The 27,375-nt window shown below is 42.6% G+C and overlaps 3 protein-coding genes and 1 long non-coding RNA gene across 4 annotated transcripts in view; 1 reads left to right on the forward strand and 3 right to left on the reverse strand.

Annotated features, from left to right (window-relative positions):
* Nucleotides 1-599: 599 nt before the first annotated feature.
* LOC133515784 (uncharacterized) lies at nt 600-3,878 on the reverse strand. The gene is made up of 2 exons (XR_009799069.1): nt 3,780-3,878; nt 600-3,499 (listed from the first exon to the last, which is right to left on the reverse strand). It is a non-coding gene; the product is annotated as an uncharacterized LOC133515784 (long non-coding RNA).
* A 3,119-nt stretch (nt 3,879-6,997) lies between these two features.
* LOC133515785 (eukaryotic translation initiation factor 4E type 2) lies at nt 6,998-14,224 on the reverse strand. Its single transcript, XM_061848367.1, has 4 exons — nt 12,827-14,224; nt 9,074-9,238; nt 8,371-8,493; nt 6,998-7,189 (listed from the first exon to the last, which is right to left on the reverse strand). The coding sequence occupies exons 1-4, from the start codon at nt 13,037-13,039 to the stop codon at nt 7,034-7,036; spliced, it is 657 nt and encodes a 218-aa protein (XP_061704351.1). The 5' UTR covers nt 13,040-14,224; the 3' UTR covers nt 6,998-7,033.
* Nucleotides 14,225-14,240: 16 nt separating this feature from the next.
* On the reverse strand, nt 14,241-19,114 carry LOC133516493 (DNA primase large subunit-like). The gene is made up of 2 exons (XM_061849481.1): nt 19,104-19,114; nt 14,241-14,738 (listed from the first exon to the last, which is right to left on the reverse strand). The coding sequence occupies exons 1-2, from the start codon at nt 19,112-19,114 to the stop codon at nt 14,243-14,245; spliced, it is 507 nt and encodes a 168-aa protein (XP_061705465.1). The 3' UTR covers nt 14,241-14,242.
* A 539-nt stretch (nt 19,115-19,653) lies between these two features.
* Nucleotides 19,654-27,375, forward strand: part of LOC133515786 (uncharacterized) — a 47,952-nt gene continuing 40,230 nt past the window's right edge. Inside the window, exon 1 of the mRNA XM_061848369.1 lies at nt 19,654-20,025. Coding sequence (XP_061704353.1) covers nt 19,726-20,025 — 300 coding nt within the window. The 5' untranslated portion in view covers nt 19,654-19,725. The remainder of the gene's footprint in view (nt 20,026-27,375) is intronic.

Here is a 27,375-nt window from a genome sequence, read left to right on the forward strand (position 1 = left end):
TTCTGACGATGGGGTCCATGAGGACTCGAGGGAACTCCTCAAATGTTAAAGGCATATATATAGTGATCTTAGTATTTTCATCTACAAATCAAGTATTACATTTGTAGAAGTGACATTTGATGAAGTGGAACTGCTGATGATGAACAGAATGGAACTCTTCAATGATATAATTATATGTTCACGTTTGGCAATTTGTTCTCTTTGCATGTTTTTCAAGGCACATTTTTATATTTCTATCCTATATAGTTTTTTTAATAATTATCTGGTGCTTTATTTCATGCATGGTGTGAAATAATTTATCTTACCAGTCAACCATAGGGAAAATCTGAAATGTGTCAAGGTGGGTGCAGTGACAAAAAAAAACATGTTACCTACCTCCTTTTCTACATAATTAGGCGTAGGACGCTGTCTTTTTAAGTTTATTGTATGAAATCCAAAATCAACAATAATCGTTCTTTCACTGGTCTCCCTCATTGAAATCGGTTTTTTTTCTTAAAAATTATTGTGTCATATGTTATGTCATAATAATAAAGAAAATGGCAACGCCTTAAACAATTTTAGCAAATACACACAAGGAGCTTAATAGAAAGAAAACGACGTTTGAAAGTATACAAAGGCTGATTCTTTATTTTCAGTAAACCAGTTTAAACTGTACAAGGGCGGGCGACACAACACATTCTCACAATTACAAAATTCGATATTCACTCAATTTTACTATTATATACACTGCGCGTTGTGAGAATGAATCTGCTGAATCGCAAGGGTGAATTATAGACATAGTTGCAGCGAAATCACACTAGATGGCGCTTCAGTATGTCTAAAAATAAGAGGCTTTTTTATGTTAAATGTCCCTACGTCACGAGTTTCGTTCATCCTCAAGAATAAAACACGGAGATAAACGTGTTAGGTCTCTAAAATGATTTATTACTTTAGATAGGTTATACTTATAAATAGGAACTAAAAAATACTTCTATTTTTGTTAAATTACGTACGAATGAATGTTTTTGTTGATTAATTTCCGCATACTATTCATCTCTGTGTTGAACTAATAAGCTTGTCTCTTTCGGTGTGAGGGAGCTCGTCAGCTCGTGCAAAGTGACAGCGTGCCTAGGCGCAACTTAAGAGCAACTGTACAATTAACCTGGTTCTGGACGACCTTCGACGATCTGGTTAAGGTTGCAGGATTATGGATGAGAGCGGCGCAAGACCGGACGTTGTGGAGATCGCTGGGGGAGGTCTATGTTCAGCAGTGGAGGTCTACGTCTTTCGGCTGATATGATGTACAATTTACGCGCTTCAATTCTCGAACGCTTATAACCTATCTGAAGTTACAATATCATTGGGTCTCTAGATAATTTAACAGAAAAAAAAACCTTAATTACTACACCTGTCAATGGCTATGGATTGGAGCACAGCTACAAAATAATTCGTAATCTCACTCAGTTTCATTTCAGTCAACTTATCTAAAACTTTCAATTCATTTATACTATATTTTTTAAAACTGCCAACTTGGCTTCAAATCATACAACATACTTATGAACTACGTCCATACAACATCATACAATTTGTATTATTAATTGAAACTATTACACTGAGTTCTTTTTGAAACTACTTGAACATATCGACGAAAAATACACAATGACAAGACAAAAACATTGTTATAAAACGGGCAGTGCATACACTATATGCCTAATGAGAGCTAAAAAACACGTTTAGAGGGAATATTATGAAAAAACTACATACATTGGGTACTTCGAAAATGAAATTATGCCAATTCTAGTGATGCTTCCACACTAACCAACCAACGACGAGAAACCGATTGGATCGCAGCCATATGACGGTCTGCCATCTGTTAGTCATTCAGGCTACTACAGACGGTGCAACTAATGGCATGCGATTTTAAATAATTGCCGGCTAGAATGCAACGGATCAAATGCCGCAATGTATTGCAAATCGCATGCGATTATCAGTGACGTTTGTGAAGGCCATTAGTCGTTTGCTTGGTGCGGACGGATCGTAAGTATGATTATTGTAGCTATCAGACATCATATCAAAACCTGTAGGGCTAAGATGGTCAGTTCTTTATAATTTGTCACCATACCTGTCACGTTCTAACAAGTATGTAAGCGTGAAAGTGACGGGCATAGCGACAAGTGATAAAAATGGAACCATGATGCCACCGCTGTCCAAATCTAGAAATATGGCAGAGCTGTACCGAGCCGTGTCGTTCTGTACGTTTTGGAAGATCGCGTGTTTTGCAATATTCAAAAGTAAGTAGAAAAATGGCGTTGCGTCCAAACGACGCTGAAAATGAGTGAGAGTTCACGAGCTATTGTTATAAACATTATATTGCATATACAACCGGATCGACAATAAGTATACTCAATATATTAGAGTTATTGCTAGCGCGATTCAGTGTTACCACCAATAAAGCTTTTAACTATTTATTATATAACCTCAAAATTTGTTTAAATAGTACTTAGGCGGGTCCGCACAGAGCGAGCATTCGCGCGAGACAATTTCCTCGCGCACAAACCGGCGAGTGTAGACGTGCCTCGGCCGCGGTGGCGCGCTCAGCCGAGGAAAACGCGCGCCGCCTCGCGAGTATGTTCGTTCTGTGTGGACCCGCCTAATTTAATGAAATTTCTTGCATGAATTTATTTGATAATGATTCTTTTACAATATTTATTGTGCGGCACAGATAGGAAATGATTAGTAAAATTAATATTTAATAACTAGGTAACAATCTTATTACTAATAGTGATATTTTTCAGTCTGTTTTTGGGTCAACACAAGATTTTCCATTAAACGATGTATTTGAGGTTATATTTTGTAATTTAAAAGTTAGGGTGGTTACAGGCTAGCTTATTTTTCTGCGCGCATACGGTCGTTACGGCGGTACGAGCTTGCACGCACGTACGTTCGTAAAAACGCTCGTCTGAAACCGCCCTTATATTGGTGGCAACTTTAGTTAATATCAATCAAGTTTAAAAGTATTGTTGGAGCGATATGAGCATCCGTGCGATCTGAATATATAGTATGTAAAGTACTACCTGTCTTAAATATAAAGGTACATTTTGATTAATTCAATTTAGACGTACTCACAGACATATCCAAATTTAATCTTGATCTTTATATGCCAATATCTCTGTATCAAATTGCTACTTATTATCACGCGTAAAAGAGACAGCAAGATCGCTTTATTTAGCTACTTTGAATTGAGATATCTCTGCACCCATACTATTACAAACAGAACTGCAAATTCATACGAAACGCCAAATCGAATAACTCCCTCCTTTTCTAATAGCTTGGGATAAAGAGAGATAAGGAACTTCGTATTTCGTAGAACCCTCAAGGCAAATAACGATCCAGTCACACGTTTCTAATGAAATGTCTGGGCGCCACCGATGTCTGCTGAGATATAAGGCAGGTAAATGCGTCGGTTTACCTCGACGTGTCGTGTCGGGCCTAGAGTGCCGTGCCGTGCTGTACGAGGATACTGTAAAGAAGAAGAACTCTTATAAAACATCAGATGCACAAGTTTGTCCGAGGGCGTCCTACTTGTTGTAGCTTAGTTTAATTTTAAGGGGCTATCAGACCAAATTAGCTGTTTTTACGTCGCTATAGCAAGCTTGAAAGTTGCATAAACAATAAAGTTACGCAATATTTTAGCCTACACAATAAAGTTGCATAAACAATAAAATTACGCAATATTTGCTCCTTGTATTGGAGGGGCACGGAGGGGGCAGCTGTAGGGATGGGACACGGCGCACACGTACCTGCAGGACACGCACGGCACGCGGGGCGGGCGCGGGCTACGAGCGCTCGTCGTCGGGGCGGGGGGCGGGGTGCTCCTTGTACTGGAGGGGCACGGAGGGGGCAGCTGTAGGGATGGGACACGGCGCACACGTACCTGCAGGACACGCACGGCACGCGGGGCGGGCGCGGGCTACGAGCGCTCGTCGTCGGGGCGGGGGGCGGGGTGCTCCTTGTACTGGAGGGGCACGGAGGGGGCAGCTGTAGGGATGGGACACGGCGCACACGTACCTGCAGGACACGCACGGCACGCGGGGCGGGCGCGGGCTACGAGCGCTCGTCGTCGGGGCGGGGGGCGGGGTGCTCCTTGTACTGGAGGGGCACGGAGGGGGCAGCTGTAGGGATGGGACACGGCGCACACGTACCTGCAGGACACGCACGGCACGCGGGGCGGGCGCGGGCTACGAGCGCTCGTCGTCGGGGCGGGGGGCGGGGTGCTCCTTGTACTGGAGGGGCACGGAGGGGGCAGCTGTAGGGATGGGACACGGCGCACACGTACCTGCAGGACACGCACGGCACGCGGGGCGGGCGCGGGCTACGAGCGCTCGTCGTCGGGGCGGGGGGCGGGGTGCTCCTTGTACTGGAGGGGCACGGAGGGGGCAGCTGTAGGGATGGGACACGGCGCACACGTACCTGCAGGACACGCACGGCACGCGGGGCGGGCGCGGGCTACGAGCGCTCGTCGTCGGGGCGGGGGGCGGGGTGCTCCTTGTACTGGAGGGGCACGGAGGGGGCAGCTGTAGGGATGGGACACGGCGCACACGTACCTGCAGGACACGCACGGCACGCGGGGCGGGCGCGGGCTACGAGCGCTCGTCGTCGGGGCGGGGGGCGGGGTGCTCCTTGTACTGGAGGGGCACGGAGGGGGCAGCTGTAGGGATGGGACACGGCGCACACGTACCTGCAGGACACGCACGGCACGCGGGGCGGGCGCGGGCTACGAGCGCTCGTCGTCGGGGCGGGGGGCGGGGTGCTCCTTGTACTGGAGGGGCACGGAGGGGGCAGCTGTAGGGATGGGACACAGCGCACACGTACCTGCAGGACACGCACGGCACGCGGGGCGGGCGCGGGCTACGAGCGCTCGTCGTCGGGGCGGGGGGCGGGGTGCTCCTTGTACTGGAGGGGCACGGAGGGGGCAGCTGTAGGGATGGGACACGGCGCACACGTACCTGCAGGACACGCACGGCACGCGGGGCGGGCGCGGGCTACGAGCGCTCGTCGTCGGGGCGGGGGGCGGGGTGCTCCTTGTACTGGAGGGGCACGGAGGGGGCAGCTGTAGGGATGGGACACGGCGCACACGTACCTGCAGGACACGCACGGCACGCGGGGCGGGCGCGGGCTACGAGCGCTCGTCGTCGGGGCGGGGGGCGGGGTGCTCCTTGTACTGGAGGGGCACGGAGGGGGCAGCTGTAGGGATGGGACACGGCGCACACGTACCTGCAGGACACGCACGGCACGCGGGGCGGGCGCGGGCTACGAGCGCTCGTCGTCGGGGCGGGGGGCGGGGTGCTCCTTGTACTGGAGGGGCACGGAGGGGGCAGCTGTAGGGATGGGACACGGCGCACACGTACCTGCAGGACACGCACGGCACGCGGGGCGGGCGCGGGCTACGAGCGCTCGTCGTCGGGGCGGGGGGCGGGGTGCTCCTTGTACTGGAGGGGCACGGAGGGGGCAGCTGTAGGGATGGGACACGGCGCACACGTACCTGCAGGACACGCACGGCACGCGGGGCGGGCGCGGGCTACGAGCGCTCGTCGTCGGGGCGGGGGGCGGGGTGCTCCTTGTACTGGAGGGGCACGGAGGGCGGCAGCTGTAGGGATGGGACACGGCGCACACGTACCTGCAGGACACGCACGGCACGCGGGGCGGGCGCGGGCTACGAGCGCTCGTCGTCGGGGCGGGGGGCGGGGTGCTCCTTGTACTGGAGGGGCACGGAGGGGGCAGCTGTAGGGATGGGACACGGCGCACACGTACCTGCAGGACACGCACGGCACGCGGGGCGGGCGCGGGCTACGAGCGCTCGTCGTCGGGGCGGGGGGCGGGGTGCTCCTTGTACTGGAGGGGCACGGAGGGGGCAGCTGTAGGGATGGGACACGGCGCACACGTACCTGCAGGACACGCACGGCACGCGGGGCGGGCGCGGGCTACGAGCGCTCGTCGTCGGGGCGGGGGGCGGGGTGCTCCTTGTACTGGAGGGGCACGGAGGGGGCAGCTGTAGGGATGGGACACAGCGCACACGTACCTGCAGGACACGCACGGCACGCGGGGCGGGCGCGGGCTACGAGCGCTCGTCGTCGGGGCGGGGGGCGGGGTGCTCCTTGTACTGGAGGGGCACGGAGGGGGCAGCTGTAGGGATGGGACACGGCGCACACGTACCTGCAGGACACGCACGGCACGCGGGGCGGGCGCGGGCTACGAGCGCTCGTCGTCGGGGCGGGGGGCGGGGTGCTCCTTGTACTGGAGGGGCACGGAGGGGGCAGCTGTAGGGATGGGACACGGCGCACACGTACCTGCAGGACACGCACGGCACGCGGGGCGGGCGCGGGCTACGAGCGCTCGTCGTCGGGGCGGGGGGCGGGGTGCTCCTTGTACTGGAGGGGCACGGAGGGGGCAGCTGTAGGGATGGGACACGGCGCACACGTACCTGCAGGACACGCACGGCACGCGGGGCGGGCGCGGGCTACGAGCGCTCGTCGTCGGGGCGGGGGGCGGGGTGCTCCTTGTACTGGAGGGGCACGGAGGGGGCAGCTGTAGGGATGGGACACGGCGCACACGTACCTGCAGGACACGCACGGCACGCGGGGCGGGCGCGGGCTACGAGCGCTCGTCGTCGGGGCGGGGGGCGGGGTGCTCCTTGTACTGGAGGGGCACGGAGGGGGCAGCTGTAGGGATGGGACACGGCGCACACGTACCTGCAGGACACGCACGGCACGCGGGGCGGGCGCGGGCTACGAGCGCTCGTCGTCGGGGCGGGGGGCGGGGTGCTCCTTGTACTGGAGGGGCACGGAGGGCGGCAGCTGTAGGGATGGGACACGGCGCACACGTACCTGCAGGACACGCACGGCACGCGGGGCGGGCGCGGGCTACGAGCGCTCGTCGTCGGGGCGGGGGGCGGGGTGCTCCTTGTACTGGAGGGGCACGGAGGGGGCAGCTGTAGGGATGGGACACGGCGCACACGTACCTGCAGGACACGCACGGCACGCGGGGCGGGCGCGGGCTACGAGCGCTCGTCGTCGGGGCGGGGGGCGGGGTGCTCCTTGTACTGGAGGGGCACGGAGGGCGGCAGCTGCAGCACGCGCCGCAGCGTGTCGTGCACGCGCGTGGCCGCCTCGCGGTCTGAGGCCGTCCGGTGCCACACGGCCAGGTGGTCCTCCTGAAATGTTCTATCATCAGTGACGTACTTGACGACTAAGAGATGAGTAAATAACACAATTATAGTATAATAAGTAAGTACCATAAAACCTACAGCGCCTCACAACTCATAATTTAAGTGTTTTACGCATTTATTTCTACATCTATTTTAAATTTAACAAACATTTTGCTACTATCACTCTAGTTTAACTGATGCCGAATTTAAAAGAGTAAAGTGCGACTCTGTTCATCCGTCTGTCTGTCACAACACTAAATATCTCGAGAACCACTTAAGCTATCGATTTGAAATTTGGAATAGTTATGAACAACGCTAACCGAGACACATTGAAAGTATTATTTTGTTATTTTATTTTTAATAACTTCGGGAAATGCCAAATATGAAGAGGGGGCAAAATTTCAAAGTCTAGTGACTAGGTCAAGTGGGGTATCATTTGAGAGAGCTCAAATTGACCATTCCAAAACATTTTTTTTTGTTATTTTTTAGTGGAAAAAAAAATATGGAGGAAAATGTGAAAAAAAAATACCATCCCCCCTCCCCCTCCCTTATCTCCGATGTTTACCAATGAAAAATTATGAAATTTTTACGTAATATTAACATCTTGGTAACGTTTTTTTGAATTAACAACAAACCTTTCCGAATTCAGTTTACAATTTAATCAACTATAAGTCTGTTTATTACACTGTAAATTGCTATGAGATTATATTAAAGACGGCTTTTTTCAAATAAAAGGACAATTTTTGAAATCGGTTCACATGATAGAGAATAATCCACGAAAAACCAACATACGTGCATTACATCGCGCAAATTAGTTAGACAATTTGCCGATAGATGGCGCTGTACACAAATATGCTTATTATAGGTACATATGATCAAAAGCATTTCGCCTTTATAGTTACAAGAGATAATTCAAAGTTTGTACGGAACCCTCGGTGCGCGAGAAAAACGAACTCGCACTTGACCGGTTTTTTTTTAGTTATTTAAAGTTTTTAACGATTCACAATAATCATGTGAGCATTAAATATCCACTTTTCTAATTTTGGGATGAGGGACGGTTAATAGCTGATGATAAAGATAGTTTATTTTCCAACATGAAACGAAAGGATGTGAAGCGCCTGGATTTGGAGGCAAGAGGGCTCCCCGCGTTTCATAGGTCGTGTACAAAAGCAGAGACAGCATCATACCTGGAAGCGCACGGACAGCACAACGCCGCAGATCTCGCGGCCCACCATGAACTGCTCGCCGAGCATCGCCATGCAGAGGTCCTCCCAGGCCCGCCCCGTCTGCGTCTTGCGAAGCCGGACCGTCTACAATATGCATTCATTTAATAAATAAAAGACTTTCAAGTTCAAGTGTAAGCGCATTACACCTAGTGTTCCAGATCGAAAACTTAAACTTGATATTCACACTTCACACCAATAAGAAATTATTACAGTTCACAAACGCTCTTGTGCGCGTTGTATGGTTTGTAACCTTGTGGACTAAATCCGACCTTAGTGTATGGCCTGAGCGGACGCTCGAATTGGGCGTGCAGCGGGACGGGGGCGTGCGGCATGCATGCTAAACAAATGCAAACGTATAAGAGCGGCCTTAGTGCATGCTGCTCACATCACTTGCGAGCCCGACGCCACGCTGCACGCCCCGCCGAACGCCCCGCTTCGACTTCGAGCGTCCACTCAGGCCTTGCACTTACACTGATTTAAACCTTCACGATAATCAGTATAATCACACATTATTATTAACTTTAACCGGAGTCAATCGCGTATACTTATGTGATAAAATTACCTCAGACGGTCTCTCTATGGTCGCGGAAAAAGACTGGCTAACGTTGACATCCTCATCTTTTAGCTGAGTGAGGTTTTCGAACTACCCACAACCACAACTCACCCATTTGCCACCGTTGACATTAGCCGGATCTTCCCACATGGGTTTGATGCCCAGTTTGAAGAGATGCAGGTCGGACAGTGGGGGAAGGTCGGCCGGCCGCGCGAGGTGCGCGTACAGGCCCCACCACTGCTCCACACTGCCCACGCGACCCACCAGACGGAGCGCCTGCAACCATAATGTTACAATATCGAAACCAAGCCAGGATGATGTGCAAACTTTATTTAACCCCTTAACCGCCAAAGACATTTACAGATATGCATGGCTACCATTTAATTAACTTCATGCATTCCAATAACGCTTAATATAGTGGCGTTCAACAGATTAAAATTAATAGGAAAAATCGTCACACGTAGCCATTCTCTTAATGCGACGCGCGCCTTTGATCTCTGTGATCACACTGTGCTAGCCACTAAGTTCGGACTGCGTGAAAGTTTGAGCACATCGGACTACTTTGCCCAAATTTACAACTCATGGTTCATTATTTAAAAAGTAGGCAACAGTCAGTAGTCCTAAATAATGGACTGGTCAAATCGAATGAAGGCAGTGTAGCATGTTCCGCAGGGGTCGTCGCTCGCAAACCTATGCTTCCTCGTACAGATCAACGAGTTACCAGATGCTGCACACGGAAATTAGTTTATTTTCGCTGATAGTTTCGAACAATGATTACTAGTGATGTATACAAATTGCTTCACTGGTAGATGTAACAATCGATTCGGCTTTAAAATGGGATAACGTAAGTGACTTGACCATGACATTACCTGTGCAGTTTTGATATAAAATATATTTTGGCTAATCGTTTTGACAGGAACAAATATCTGGGTTCATTACACAAATAAATGCCCTTACCGAGATTCGAACCCGGGACGTTCGATAAGGGCATTTATTCGTGTGCATCGGCTTCATAGGCTGGGTCACTAGTGTCACTAGCCTCTAGGCGAGACTGGTTGTATAAGATTTTTTTATATCAAGTAATATATATTTTTTAATTTTATTAAGACGCTAGAGGTTAAAAATCCTAAGATTTATGATTTTTATTGTTGGCTCAGTTCTTAAAACTTGATAGAATCTTTATTCTATTTTATTGCATTGAGTAAAAATAATGATTAGGCGGGTCCACACAGAGCGAGCATATGCCCGAGCCAATTTTCTTATGCACAAAGCGGCCGAGGCACATCTACGCGAAAATTGCCTCGCGCGTACACTTGCTTTGTGTGGACCCGCCTATTGACACATAAATCGATGACCGGTCTGGTCTAGTGGGTAGTGACCCTGCCTACGAAGCCGATGGTCCCGGGTTCAAATCCTGGTAAGGGCATTTATTCGTGTGATGAGCATGGATATTTGTTCCTGAGTCATGGGTATTTTCTATGTATTTATAAATATTTATATATTATATATATCCTTGTCTAAGTACCCTCAACACAAGCCTTATTGAGCTTAGTGTGGGACTTAGTCAATTTGTATAATAATGTCCTATAATATATATTTACAGTACATATGGTGCTACTTTACCGCACTAGTGCGAAAATTAGCATATTACGTTACTGTGTCGAACATTTAAAGGGTCATATGTACTATAAAACGTTGTACGATACATGTGCGAATAGGTAATTCGCAACTCGTGTCGATTTAAAACACTCCCTTCGGTCGTGTTTTAATGTATCGCCACTCGTTTCGAATTTCCTATTTTTCGCACTTGTATCGTAATATACTATTATTTAAGTCCCAAACAACTTAATAAAAAAGTTTATTATTATTAAATTGTTGTATAGTTGCAGTGTCATTTTATGATTCATCAGTACCTAAATCAATTTGCTTTCACAACATTCCTATTATGCTGAACAATTCTTTGTGATTCACTAAATTGTTTAAATTGTACAATATGCACATTTTTCACAAATGACTGCACCATGTTTTTATTGGATTCCGTTAACTTTGGGGCATGAGTGTGTGTTTAAGGAGACTAAATGACATGGGTAATTAAAAAAAAAAAAATTTTATTTTATAAAAAGTAATTAAATGTCCTATGCATGACATACGGATGTGAAACCTGGTCATTAACAGCAGAACACAGAGACAAACTCGTCAAATGTCAACGAGCTATGGAGAGAAGTATGCTTGGTACAAAACTAAGGGACAGAATCCGAAACGAGGAAATAAGGCGAAGAACAAAGGTAAAGGACATACTCGAGCATATCAACCAACAAAAGTGGAGGTGGACAGGCCACATGCTGCGTGACAACAAAGAAAAATGTAGCAAGCAAGTGACCCACTGGTTGGACCCACACCCACTCGGCTGCAAGCGCAAAAAGGTCAACAAATAACCAGATGGGAAGATGACATCCAGTTTACTCTACGACCCCGCTGGACCACAGTTGCTTTGGACAGACAGCACTGGAAACAGTTGGAAGAGGCCTATGCCGACAGGCACACCATACTAAGAGACATTTTATAATAAGACAACTTAATATTTGTATTTACAAGTGTTTCATATGTGGATTAAAGGCTTATTTAATTTTATTTAATGTTGTATATCAACCAAACAATCGACAACTATGATATTTCAAACATTGATTTTCCAAGATAGTACTATCTTTATCTTAGATTTAGTAATAAATATATTGACTCATACTAAACACTAATATAAGTTTCCGCTCATAGGGCTTTATAAAAATAAAAAATCTCCAAAATGGAGCTATTAATTAGAATACCCAGGTGTTTGAGAAGTACCCGTTTAGACCCGGGTACGTCCTTAAACTACGTCCAAAAGAGAGGTATGGGCATTGTGAATTTCATCTCGCTTTGTCCCTACCACACAAAGCGAGATGAAATTCACAATGCCCCATCCACAGCCAGTGGATGTCATTCCAGATCTAAAGCAGAGCCCAACTGGGGAAGTACCTCCACCTTACAGAAAACCGCAGCCAAATAACACTAGACCCTACTCATAGTGTTGTGTTCCTGCCAATGAGTAAGGTTGCCAGAGCTCAACGAGGGGGGGGCGGGTTTAGGGTCGGCAACGCGCATGAAACTCCTCTGGATTTGCAAGCGTACATAGGTTACGGAGACTGCTTACCATCAGGCAGGCCGTATGCTTCTTTGCCACCGACGTAGTATAAAAAAAAAAGTTACTTAATTTAAGCTTAGGAATGCACCCTTGAAATTAACCCATGTATAATGAATGGATGAATATTTTTATTTCATGTAACACATGGAGACATATTTTTATTAGTAGAACTGCAATGCATAGTAGAAAGATTAATTCAAACCGGTAAGAATACTTGGACCAGGGTTGCTTTTTGATATAAGGAGCATGGTCAGGCTTCCGGCTCTCAAACATCCTTTTCACAGACTGGAATGTATGGCCTTTCTATACCACTTCCTTACCACTGTTGAAAAGTGAGGGCTTGGAACGTATTTTGGAGACCACTATAATGGTTCTATTGGCACAAATATGCTATAATAATTATTCTTATTTGCAACCACAATAGTTATATCCTTTACTTGACATTATTTAAGTTAAAGCTATACAAAGATAGTAAAACTTGGATGCCCCTTATAGGTGAATATTTAGATACACAGAAAATATCCATGACTACATCACATAAACACATAACCTTATCGAAATACACACTCAGGCCCACCAGCTTTGTGGGCAAGATCACCTCCGACAACCTTGTATGGCTACATTGAGATTATTCATACTCAAATGAAGGTATTTAAAAAAAGTTAAAGGTTAGAGTGAAAGGTTACCTGGCTGTAGCCGGAGCGCGCGGCGGCACCTCGTCGCGAGAACCACATCCAGTAGTTGTACTCAAGTTTGTGCTCATTGGGGGGTACCACTGGCGGAATCGCCTCTTCCAGCGCTCGCTCGTCCTCCTCATTGTGGTTTTGCGCCCCGCCTTCGCCAGATCGTCGCTCCGGTACATTCAAATTGTAAAATTTGCACATTTTTCTTTCAGTCATGTTATTTTAAATATTGTACTAACATGTTTCACTAACGGCCTAACCTAGTACACGTTGCGGTTTCTCGGGTGTCCAGGTGCTTACGTTAATAAATTTGTTATTATTTACTATAGTGGCTAAAGTAATAATCTTAAACGTTATTAATAGAATCTCTCAATTTGTTAATTTATCTAAATCAGCCTATTATTTCCTCTTTTTCTGTTTATAACCTTTTTCTATCCGTCATCAGAATTCAAACTGTCAAATGTCAGCAGCATGGGACTGAATCCCAGCGAATTGGAATACACTATAATGATGATTGAGTGAAATAGACATCACCGATGAATGTACTGTTTAAAGTGAGATAGCAGACTTAATTACGTAACTTTTATTTTTTGTAGGTTAATACACGTTCGGATACACGCACCACTGAAAAAATTATGGATACGTTCCTAAAGTTATTATGAATTGTTATATAGTCTGTCGAGCCATTTCCGTCAGTAGAAAAAAGTAGCAAATTTTAAAAATGTAGGCGCGGAGGGTTATCATAATTCTATCTATTTTTAACCGGCTATAGTTCGCCGGGGACTGTCTTATTTCAAACAGACAGAGACAATCATACTGTCTTTGTCTTGCGCTAGTACTAGAACCCAAAAGAAAGGGATGAGTATAGTTTTCTGTGTTCTTATTTACCGAAACTCAGGTTACATTAGCCCTTAGAGGTAACATTATCCACCCATAAAAAAGGAATTTCATAAAATGAATCATTAATTAGACGACCTTATGTGATTAATACGCTTCTGGGTACTCTTTGGATGCCGTTTAAAATAACTTATTAAATCACTAACATGGGTTTTTCATTGGTGTTAAATTTTACCCGCTAGGGCTAATTAAACCCAAGTTTATTGTACTGAAAAATTTGGTTTGCCAGACTATGACTATGCGAGTTTGTTCAGATTGTGAGAAATATAAGGTAGCAGAGCTAACGCTATTGACATTGATATAAATTAAGTAACATCCAAGATAAGGTAAACCAAAGCATAAGAATAAAAATATTAGAACAGTAAGATACTCTTAAGTTACAACAAAGTTGCAACCATTGTCAGTGCATATCCACAGTAAATCAGCATAGTCTATAACCAATAGGTACTCGCCTCCATATCATATAATTGCGCCTATTTTGCATAGCATTAAAGGGCCGAGGTGGAAAAAAAGAAACAAGTTTCATTTTGATTGTACTCCATATTTAGATGCAATCATGTAGTATTTAACAGGAGTAAAACTAAAGCATACACTATCACAGTCAGTTTTTAAACTACTTTGTAAATATGTCATACATGCAGCATTATACTGCCTCTTTCTTTTCAACTCATTTATTACAGACAAAACATTATCTGGGCATCCCGGAAGAAGCTTCACCATTTGTTGATAGTCAAATTTGAAGGGACATCCACCTTCTGAACATGCATTATCTGACCCTTGAATTCTTTGACAGTTTACAGATGTATAGTTCTTCCTACCACCTTCAAGTCCATACATATGTCTTATACCATAGAGGTATTTTTTTTCATCCTTTTCCCAACTGTGGCAACAAACGTGGGTGCCGTTTGGATTCAGTTTGTATTCATTTCTCCAAAAATCTATAGCTTCCTCCACAGGCATACCTATATCTTTTAAAAAGAGACTGTAGAAGAATCTTTGTGTGTAAGACAGTCTATGTCTGTATGTCAGTGTATGTCGCTTTACTACCGCATGTACGGTGATCAGGAGAAACGCCCGAACACATTGATACCGGTTGTGGGTAAGGCCGAGCTGAGTCAATTAAATCTGGCCTCGGAGCGGCTTGGGGACTACTAATAGTAAAAGTTGTTCAGAATGACCTATAAAGTCGCTGCGCAGAGTATGACTGGTGGTTAAAAGTTCACCCTGTATAAAATTTTTAAGTAAAAAGAAATATGTACCTACCTATGATTAAGACGAAAAAAGAGACTAAACGTCGAAGTAAGGTAACATTATTGTGTCTGGTTTTTATAATTTTAATTATAATTTCAGTAATTAAAACCGATACTCTATAAATTCCATTCAATACGTATCGTAACAGTCACCACAGTTTCGACCGGTAAAAGCCAGTTATCGTTACCCATGCGCAAATAAATGAGTGTAGCTTCATTGTTTATTACTCGATCTGTATGTTTTAAGGCTCATTATATTCCTTGATAATGAAACAATATGTTTTATATTAAACAAAATTTGCGAAATGCTAATATTTACGGAGATTTTTACAAAATAAAAAATAATAATTTTATAAAAAAACTGTTTTTTGTGATTATTTTTTTTCCTATAGGTTTCACGTAAATGTTTGTAGAAAAGGAAATAATCTCCATAATATAAGCTATTATTTGACACCTCGATGATTAAAATCGGTTAAGTGGTTTTCGAGATACACCGCCAAAAAGAATAGGTCCGGCCGCCATCTTTGTGACGTCATTACTATCCCCTCCACCATTTTTCCGCTTTACTACCGCATGTACGGTGATCAGGAGAACTGTCCGAACACATTGATACTGGTTGTGGGTAAGGCCGAGCTGAGTCAATTAAATCTGGCCTCGGAGCGGCTTGGCGACCGTACTATAATGCCACAATTTTATTTATCTGGATAATCTTAGTATATGATTAGACACTCAAGGCCAAGTAGTATTTAGATTAGATATAAATATCCTGACCGGTACCGTTACGACGAAAACTGAAGGCCTACCGCGAACCACGTTCGACGTGTTGCCTCCCTGTCACACTTACGTACGAATTTACAAGTGCGACAGAGAGGCAACACGTCGAACGTGGTTCGCGGTAGGCCATCTGTTATTGTGCTTGCAACCTGACCAGTTTAAAATACAACTAAAATCATACTTAATAAACAAATGCTATTAATCAGTGTAATTTTTACCTGGTTTCCGATGTAGCTGAAAATTTGCATACATATGTAAGTCGGGTGACAATGCAATATTATGGTACCATCGAGATGATCTGATGATGGAGACAGGAGGTGGCCATAGGAACAGGAACTCTGTGATAAAACAACGTAAACTAATTGTGTTTGGGGTTTTAAGAATTGTCTCGAAGAGTATTTATTAGTTACTTGTGGAAAGAAAAGTACAGTCAGCGATAAAAGCTTGTACCAAAAATGAAATTTTTGCCAAAAACTTATTTTGAGATACCTGAAAGAATTATAACTTATCCGTTTTACTAGTTAAACTGCACTGCTAGCAATGTAAGTACTTAATATAATCATTATATTTTAGATTTGCGAAATGTTGATTTAAACCAACATGATTTTCATTTATAATTTTAAAATTTTAATTGTGAAATGTAGATACTTTATTCTATTCTAAATGTTTAATTGCTGTAATATAACTGATAATCCTTGTTTAGGTAATTGATTTGTAATAATTTTATTACTTATTAACATATGTGACCATTATTTATTTTTAAGTTTTAATATTTGTACGCCAATAGGCAAAACACATAATTCTTTTTATTACTTTATATATAAGACCTTAACTGTAACACCTGTGTTCCACAAATAAAATTTCCTACTTAAGTCAGGCATATATAGTACGATCCCCCCGAGGGTTGCCCACCTTGTCGTGGTGGAGGGGCTTAGTAGCCGTGGCTTGGTCTCCCACGGTGAAGCGAAGAGGCAACCAGGGCCGGCCTGTTTGAGGTGCGGGCTGGCCCGAGGAGGACGCTCCAAGTGGGCTTGGTAAGCCCGCTTGTGACGCGTTTGAGGTGGACCGTCGAGGAAGAGGAGTGTCGGTATTGCGGTGAGCCGTTCTCCCTATCCTCGACGGCCGAGATGGGATCGCAGGGGAAGAGGCGTGATGGTATCACGATGCGCCACTCTCCCTATCCCCTGCGACCTTGGCGGGGCCGTTCCGCTGTAGCGGCGTTGGTGGGGCTGCAGAGGAAGAGGAGTGTCGGTGTTACGGTGTGCCGTTCTCCCTGTCCTCTGCAGCCGAGTTGTGGTTTGCGGCAGAACCATGGACCTCATCTGCCGCCGGGCGCTGGGAAGTTTTCTGGCGCCCGTGGCCTCCTTGTGGCGGGCTCGGGGGGGTCCGCTACACTGCAGGACGGAGGCCGAGGAGGAAGGCGCGTCGAACCATCTGGCGCGCCTCGCGTGAAGGGCCTTCGGGCATTTGCGAAGGAGCCGCTCGCGGGCGGCTGCCGCCGGTAGGGTCGCGGATGAGTGCGCAAGTGTTCCTGTAACCCCACCAATAAGGCGGCGAGGTGGCATATGGGGGGTTTTTAGTGGGTATACCGTGGGCCTCATTAGCCTAGACGGGAGTCCCACATAACCACTCGGGTCACCCCCCGCACCCGGGTGGTATGCGGAATGCATTTTCCCCCCTAGACAAAAAAAAAAAAAAAGGCATATATAGTACGATGTATCGACCACGTACGCGCCAAGAGAATTTCAACTTTAGCATTGCGATTTAAGGTTCAAATTAGATTGCACTTTCGGGAGATGTGACTTGTCTTCAAATTAATCATATCATCAAAGCTGGATTAATTATTAGAATATAAGTATTTGGATTTTTGGGAAATTCTTGTAGATTGGTGCGGCCTGGAAATTAAAAAAGTAAATCTGCGTCTAGGGTTGAAACCTGACAAAAGTCCTGACATTTATGGACGATAGACACCTGAGTATCTAAATGTATGAGATTGTATGTAGAGACATTTTATTGTGTGTAGATTTTTATCTCTAGATAAGTGTTCTTTATATCCCTTATATATTATAGTTATACCTATTAGCACTTTAATATGAATCATTAATAAAACACCGGACAAGTGCGAGTCGGACTCGCTCACCGAGGATTCCATACAAATTTAAGTTAGTTATTTTTTTCACAAAATTTAATGTTTTGAGATTTTTCCCTGTAGGTACTTGTAGCGTAAGACGAATTATTACTTGCCAAATTTCAAAGTTCTAGGTCAACGGAAAGTACCCTACTTATAAATTTTGATTCCCTTGAGAGATTCGAAATGTATGTTTTTTGCAGCATAAACGGCCATATTTTTTTGCTTTAATTTAGAAGTTTGATTTTTTCACTGCTTCAAGGGACTGTAGACCTGAGTAAATATATGGTTTTAAATTCAACACGATACCTCCACGCGTTCCCGAGATAAAGGATCTTGGCAGCCAGACGGACGGACGGAAGGACAACAAAGTGATCCTATAAGGGTTCTTTTTTCCTTTTGAGGTACGGAACCCTAAAAATACTATAAAACACTTTAAACTCTCGGGTTTTGTACAGTCAAAGAGTTTAATTTGTGACCCATTTCGTACCTTGTCACAGTGACAATAGTAAATAAATAAATAAATATTATAGGACATTATTACACAAATTGACTAAGTCCCACAGTAAGCTCAATAAGGCTTGTGTTGAGGGTACTTAGACAACGATATTTATAATATATAAATATTTATAATACTTAAATACATAGAAAACACCCATGACTCAGGAAAAAATATCCATGCTCATCACACGAATAAGTGCGCTTACCAGGATTTGAACCAGGGACCATCAGCTTCGTAAGCAGGGTCACTACCCACTAGGCCAAACCGGTCGGCAGTACGAGGTCTCTAGCGAGTTTCATGTTGTTTGTCACTGTGACAAGGTACGAAATGGTACTGAAATTAAATTCCTTGACCGTACACGTATATTTAGTAATATACCTAAACGGATCTAACGACGGATAGGAATAATGAAATTATATCAAGTCAGATCCGTTTATATCACTAAATATCATTCGTCCGTCATCAAGTAAGAAAGTTTGGATTACGAGATATATGCCAAATACATCATACAGTTTATTCATAAAGACAATCAGTGTAAACAATAATATGCAAACATATTTCAGGAAAAAGTAATTTTCGTATTTTTTTTTACAAATAAGGTTTCTGCTACATTACCATTCGTCGAAAACCAATTATGCGAAGTCTGTTATGCGAAAAGCATTTCGGACAAATAAAGGAATGCCAAATACAAGAATAGAATAAATAGAAAATTCAAAACGAGTAGAGTACGAGTCCATCATGGTAGTTATTTGATAAAGTGAATATTTTCGAAAATAATCGCTCCGAAAAAAATGCATCCCCTCTTCATCTAACTATTGAACCATGTATCCAAAAATAAAAATAAAAATGTCAAAGAAAAGCTTAATATACTTTCAATTAAAACTAAAGCTAACATGATCAGTTACGCCGTTTTTGAAATATCGCAAAATGACGCGTACATGATACTTACTAGGTATTTATAATAGTCTACTGTGATATAAGGTTAACTACGAAACCCTACATTGAGCATAGCCCGACATGCTCTTGGCCAGAACAACCAGTTACTTCAAATATCTGTTAATATCATGTATTTAAAAGCTAGTTTGTGATTGATATCTGATTTCAATCGATTTTACCTTAAAACAAATAAAATAAAGTAAATATACAAAACACGCTACCGAATCGTATAGCTGTCATGCAATATTGACTTTATGATTATTACAATAAAGTGGAAAATCAAATGTATACAAACGATTTATCAATCACACATTAAAGTTATACGCCTAGTAATCACCATTTAACAAGGCCCAGCTTTCAAGCGCTTATTTTGATAGGCGTTTCAGCTTCAGTGTTCAGTCGGCATTCAGTCGCGATGGTCGTTACCACTATGGAGTTCCCTGTAAAACTCGACGATAAAAACTATGACATAAAAAAGTTCTTACGCGACCACCCCGGCGGTACCAACACACTAAGAAAATACAAAGGGAAAAATATCTTGCGGGCTATGGAAAAATTTGGGCACAGTGTTAATGCTTACCATATGTTAAATGATTTTAAAGTTGAGAGTGAGAAAGATTGTAACTTGTGTGGTGTTAGTGAGAATGGGAGGATTATCACTAAGGAAGAGGATGGGAGGGATAAAGAGGAGATCGCGTATTTAGAGGAACTGGAGGTCAGTTGGACATAAATGTGTTTTTTCATTTCTCATACTTTGAAAGTGGTGCGTTGTTGTTCTAAAAAGTGTGCAGATAATAAATAATAATAATATTATTCGGTTCTGCTCTAGAGCACTGTACTTTCGATGGACGTTAGTTTTCTCTTTTTTTACGATAAGAATTGAAAATATTTGTTGTACAATTTTCATTCACATAATAAACTCCCCATTTCATAAATAATGATATTTTGCACGGTGCTACCAATGCACGTGTATTTTACTTTCTTCGTATTCGAAATGAAAAGTGTTTAACTCGGGTGAAAGGCACAATTTCATCCTGTTGGTTAACAATCTAGTATTTCACCACACCAGCTCTTAAAGCCTCTCTTTATTTCTCAAAAACTGATGAGAAAGTTCCATTTTATCCACAAGAGTGAAACTTTGTATCAACTTACTTTAAGTTGATACCAATTTTCAGTTGTGTCCTCATATTTGCTGGTAGAATTGACTTCTAAATTATGATTTCGAACGATAAATATTAGTGGCTTTGATTAGTAATGTTTACAGTCAGTATTTTCCTTGTTGGTGTCGTGAAAAATGTGGTTCACTCGGTAGCGAAGTTTGTTTATTAACCCTCTTAACGCTCAAGATTCAACTTCTTGAACTTAATATGCTCGTGTTTCATTTTTGGAATTTTTTCGTTGATCGGGTATCAATACTAGCACGAGGAGTTAAACGACTACTTTGTCTCGTTGTGGAACAAAATAATATATTGGTGGCAAACAAGCATACCTATATCAGCACCTGATTGTAAGCGGGTCGTAGCCTGGTAATCAAATGTTACATACGCGTAACTGACTTCTTAAATAAAAACATGTACACTTCGGTATGTTATTTATGGGCCTTAGACTTTTATTTGCTTAGATGGGCCTATTCTTATTTAGTTTTCGATATCATTTATTCCTCAAATAATGATAAACTTTGATTAGTATGTCAAAGTTATCCGGAATAAGCAGGAAATCTCAATTTGGGACTAAAAATTGTAACTATTTAATTTTTAATTATCCCTTGAGTTACTAGAATTCCAAGCTTTGATACTCAGAAGATTTTTTTAGATGATACTGTAAAATAGTGCTAATGTTGTACATATTGACCACAATTTTATCGAAATCCGACGAAAAAAAGACAACAAATTAAATATATCTAAGTAAATAAGTTTTTAAATAATTGAAGATTGAGTGATGATTTAAAAAAGTCGATAAGGACTAGGGACACTTATGGGAAAGATATGACAAACATCCTCAATTAATATAATATATAGACTATAAATAAATAAATACATATTATAGGACATTCTTACACAGATCGACTAAAGTCCACAGTAAGCTCAAGAAGGCTTGTGTTGTGGGTACCCAAACAACGTTATATTTCACAAATCACTACACCTTAAGCTGGCCATAAACACTAGGGTATGCCTGCGCAGTTTTGCCTGTACAGTTCAACTGCACAGGTAAAGCAGTATAGGAAACTGCACAGTCGAATGCCACACACGCTCCGTTTTACCTGTGCAGTTGATAAAACTGCGCAGGCATACCCTAGTGTGTATGGCCAGCTTTATAAAACAAAGTTCCCCGTCGCGTCTGGCTGTATGTACCTATGTTCGCGATAAACTCAAAAAATACTGAACGGATTTTCATGCGGTTTTCACTTATCAATAGAGTGATTCTTGAGGAAGATTTAGGTGTATAATTTGTTTATGTAACCCATGTGTAGCCAGGGCGGATCACTAAGTAATATACAAATATATAAATTCATAGAAAACACCAAGACTCAGGAGCAAATATCGTGCTCATCCATCCATCTATCGGCTTCATAGGCAGGGTCACTAGCCACTATGTTAGACCGGCCGTCAAAACTATCAAACTACCAATGAAATACTGCTAATAAAACATAGAACCAGTCAATTAATATAAGTACCTACAGTTATTAATGGAAAACATCGCGCCCTCCGTAGAGTCATTAATATAAAACAATACTTCTACATTCAAACACTTATGTGGAGTGAGTTTAGGCGCTCATAGCGCCAATAACGCTTAAGATTTATGGTGTACCCTTTAAAGTATACTGTATTCATTATCAAGAGTTTCAAGTATCTAAAATGTACATTCTTAGTTAATATATTTCAATTTAAAATTTAATTTGCTTACATGTTAATAAACATGAAATAAAACAACATTCGAATAAATGAAACAATAAATGACAATGAGGTTGGCCGCTCGAAGTTTACAAATGGCGTCAGCATAGGTTTTACCTGTCACTTCTACGAATAGTCAAATTCTTGATTTTTTTTCTTTTTAGGGTTCCGTAGCCAAATGGCATAAAACGGAACCCTTATAGTTTCGCCATGTCCGTCTGTCTGTCTGTCTGTCTGTCTGTCTGTCCGAGGCTTTGCTCCGTGGTCGTTAGTGCTAGAAAGCTGAAATTTGGCATGGATATATAAATCAATAAAGCCGACAAAGTCGTACAATAAAATCTAAAAATTTAATTTTTTTTAGGGTACCTCCCCTACACGTAAAGTGGGGGTGAATTTTTTTTTTTCGCTTCAACCCTAGAGTGTGGGGTATCGTTGGAAAGGTCTTTCAAAACTAATAGGGGTTTTCAAGAAACATTTTTTGATAAAGTGAATATATTCGGAGATAATCGCTCCGAAAGAAAAAAAAAATGTGTCCCCCCCCTCTAACTTTTGAACCATAGGTCCAAAAAATATGAAAAAAATCGTGAAAGTAGAGCTTAAGAAATACATTAAATGAAAACTATAGCGGACATGATCAGTTTAGCTGTTTTTGAGTTATCGCAAAAAGTTTTCCCTTCATAGTAAAAAGACTTTAATTGGGTACTGATCATGCAAATTTGCCTATTTGTTCAACTTGGGTGAAAGGTACCGTTTCATCCCTTGGTTAACAATTTACTATACTTTAAGCTCCAGTTTAGCTTATTGTGACGGAAGAGTAACTACGGAACCCTACACTGAGCGTGGCCCGACATGCTCTTGGCCGGTTATTTTTTAATTTTATGACTTTTTAAGCCAAATCTCATGGAACAAAACCAGAGACAGGTAAGACCTATGCTGGCGCCATCTATCGAAACCTTTGACAGTGGCCAACCTGACACCCAGTTAAAATCAATCCGAATATGTGGCATTATTTTGGTAGATGGGATGGTTATTATTTGGTTGCAGATTTTTTTCTGTTAGATTTTGAGCGGCGGTTCGATACTTCGATAGAGTTCCCTATTATTTTCAATATACACCCGCTACATTTCAATAAACACGATAGATTTTAACCAAGCATTATTTCTAAGGTCATAACTAGCAAATAATGTTATGTGAGGTTTGGCCAAATTCGCCAAAAATATATGTATATTTCTTGGCAAAAAAATTTTTTTGCGTTTTTGCACTCACGTTATTCATTTTTACACCTTGGTTAAAAAAAATACAACAAATGAGGAAAGTTATTTATTTATTTACAGCTATAAATTGCGAGTTTACTTTAAAACTTTAATGTCTGTCAGTACGTATGTCTAAACCAAGTCACATAGTAGCAGCGTGACAGCTGAAAAGGCGGTTTTCACTCAGTTTTTTAACCCTTTTCCAGGCATAGTACGATTTAGTGACCACATATGCGCCATTAGAATTTCAACTTTAGCATTCCGATGTAAGGTTCAAATTAGATTACACTTTCAGGAAATGTTACTTGTCTTCAAATGAATCATCAAAGCTGGATTAATTGGAATATATTTGGATTTTTGGGAAAACCTTGTAGTTCGGTGCGGCTTGGAAAAGGGTTAACCAGAAACAAATTTTCACAAGAAATATCATTATCTCTAAAACAAGATCTATTTCAGAAAACTTTGTATGACATTTTAGTCTCTAAAATACACCTTTAAAAACTATCGGGTTTAATTGGCCCATGGTGTATACGACTATAGTTTTATAAATCAAATCGGCATCCGAATATATCTGTCCTTTAATGTTTGTTATTTTGCATAACATTTACCAGAATTCATATACTCTGGCATGCAGTGGCGGGGCAAGACCAAAATTTTATGTGGGCACGGTACATTTAGCGAGGCCCTCTGGTGGCGCAAGAAAGAACGAATATTTTTACGTTGTGTCCGAGATATAGGTACTTTTTTGAGGCGCGAGGCCCCTCGGACGCGAGGCCGTAGGCGGTGGCCCACGTCGCCCACGCCTAACGCCGCCTCTGCTGGCAAGCTAGCTTTGTCAGTAGAAAAAGATGGCTATGGATTGTGTCATTCACGATGAGGCGCGAATTTCACAAATCTAACCTTTAATGGCATAGCAATACGAACCAAGGCACGCGTTCTCGTGAATGACACGATGTCTAATTTGAAAAATATAGGTGCGAAGGATTGATCTCTCATACAAAGTACTCGTATTGTTATTAAGTTGGCTTTTATTAGGTCGACCTATATTGACATACAGGTCGACCTAATAAAAGCCAACTTAACTGCATAGTGACCTATGTAATGGAATCTAAGGTAACTAATATAACCATCGTCCAAGGATCGTAGCGTCATGAAAATTGGCAGCTGTATGTAGTTCTGATGACAATACAATAATATGGTACTGTCGAACTGATCTGATGACGGAGCCAGAAGATATGAACTGGAACTTCATGATGGAACATCGTATCATAGCTGTGTTTGGATTTGTTAGAAAAGTCTTTTAATGAACTTTGACCACGATTAGGTTTCAAGGTCTGATGATAAGCCGGAAGATAGGCCAAAGCGTGTTTTTCTAGTGTTTTTTTAACTAATTTATTTTCTATGAACTTCCATTCTGGGAGAAAACGTTTTCCAGTAACTAAACCTTAACAAATCACTTTGATTTTGATGTCGATCGCTTCAGTATAATATATTCTAGGTTTATATGACTCGCTATAAAAAAAGTTTTTTTTTTGTTTTGCAAAAAAAAAGGAAAACCTATAAGTAAACCTAGTTTTTCATTGCGTCACTGCGTCAATAACATACTAAAAATAATGGAGAATGGAATATATTTAGGAGTGAAAAAACGTTTTTTCTTTTTGTATATCACTTGGTATACTTCCATAGATATAAGAAGTAAGGAGATTTATAGCGAAGCATAATTTCAACGAGTCTCGCTGTCTCCAACTGTCCCCCACCACATCATTAAAGGCGTGGCCAGACAACCAACTCACGCGCTGTGATTGGCCAAACCGCGCGGTGTAGGAGCCTAGAGCGGCGGCACTAGAGTGAGGACAATTCGATAGAGCTATCGATATTTTACATGTTCTGAAAATGACCTTATAGTTTAGACGTTTTTGTTTTAAGTAATAATTGCCATAGACTTAATTTATATTCCTTTAAATTTTTGACCTTATTTACGAGCTAAGAATTTTTAGGTACGTGTAAGGTCGTATATTAGTTGAGCCATAAGTTCGCTCACAAAGGTTTTTACTGATAAAATGTAACACAAAGCTTATAATTAAAAAAAAACATGTACCATGATGCGAAAGCTTGTTTATGCTTAACTAATCAAATTGGTTTACATTTTAGTCATTAGTTGATGTAATGTTTGTTTAAATTGTTTACTTTGGGATTGTCGTTAGACGCGAGCGCTTCATTAAAAAAAAAAGTTTCAGTTTATTATAGCATATTTCGTCACCAATTGAAAGCAATTCCAGCATGTTATATAGTAAGTATAATGCACCATTAAATAAGCTTTTATATCATATGTACGAATAATAAGGAAACAGTAATCATAATTATCAGTAAAAATCTTTCTGATAGAACTTTTGGATTGACTAAGTATACAATATACTATTATTTTAAACATATTTATATTCTATCTGTAACTGTAACTGTAACTGGAAACATTTTTCTTGAAAATGATCCGAACCAATAACACTTTTCTCGCTCGTAAACCAGTTAGGGCCCTCTTCCTGTAGCATCTATCAATTTTTCGTTAATACTGGGATTTTTCACTCCGTATACAGCGTGGAGAAGCCAAAGTTGGAGGTTAGCGCCGCAATAGTGAAAGCGGGCACTGAGAACAGCGCGGCGCGGGTTCATGTTGACAGGCTAGATTTACAGGACGTGCGGCGAGCCCTTAAACAACTTAAGCCAAAAAAATCCTCTGGCCCGGATGGTATTCCCTCGTACGTATTTAGGGACTGTAGAATGGTGCTGGTGGAGCCGCTATTACACATCTTTAACCTCTGTCTTAAGCTAGAAGTATTCCCAGAAATTTGGAAAATTACTCGAGTGATACCGGTACCGAAAGGTGGATCTGGAGATAAGGCAGAGGATTATAGACCGGTAGCGGTTCTGTCGACACCGGCAAAGGTATTTGAATCGGCTATTCACAAACGAGTATATGAGCAGGTGAGCGCGCAGCTCGCGGATGCGCAACACGGGTTTCGTCCGACACGAAGTACGGCCAGCAATCTTCTGAGTCACGTAGCGCAGATAATACCTATAGTAGATAGCGGGGGTCAAACCGATACTGCTTACTTTGACTTTAAAAAAGCTTTCGATCTCGTTGATAACGACGTGTTGTTGTCAAAGTTGGCAGGCTTCGGTTTTACCCCACACTTACTTAATTTTTTTGCAGACTATATGAGGGATAGACAGCAATATGTAGAATATGAAGGGCACAGGTCGAAACCTTATTTTACTAGATCAGGCGTGAGTCAGGGTAGCAATTTAGGGCCTCTCGAATTTTTATTAATGATAAACGACTTGCCTAAAACAGTAAAAGACGCTAAGTGTTTATTATTTGCGGATGATCTTAAGTTGTCTCTGGCCGTAAATAGTGGTGATGACTGTAAAACGTTGCAGGCGGATATCGACAGAGTCGTACAGTGGAGCCAGAAAAATCTTTTACAGTTTAATACCAAGAAATGTATGACTATCTCTTTCTCTCGGGCACGTACTCCCATTCAAAACAGTTATAAGGTAGATGGAGATTTAATGATTAGAGTCACAGAAGTAAGGGATCTAGGAGTTAGTTTTAACACTGAGTTAACGTTTCGAAAGCACATTTCGAACATTTGTAAAAAAGCATTCAGGAATCTAGGTTTTGTACTAAGGATGGCTAATGGATTCACAAATATGAAGGCTATAACATCTTTGTATAATGCGTTGGTCAGGAGCCAGCTAGAATACAATGCTGAAATATGGGCTCCACACGAAGCAAAGTATATTTTTATGTTAGAGCGGATACAGAATAAGTTTATTAGGTATATGTATATGAGGCAATACGGCGTATACCCGTTTTATCCGCTGATGTATCCGACATTGTTTATTTTAGGCATGGTCGGATAC

This window comes from Cydia pomonella, chromosome 3 (genome assembly GCF_033807575.1).
Source record: "Cydia pomonella isolate Wapato2018A chromosome 3, ilCydPomo1, whole genome shotgun sequence".
Classification (NCBI taxonomy): Eukaryota; Metazoa; Arthropoda; class Insecta; order Lepidoptera; family Tortricidae; genus Cydia; species Cydia pomonella.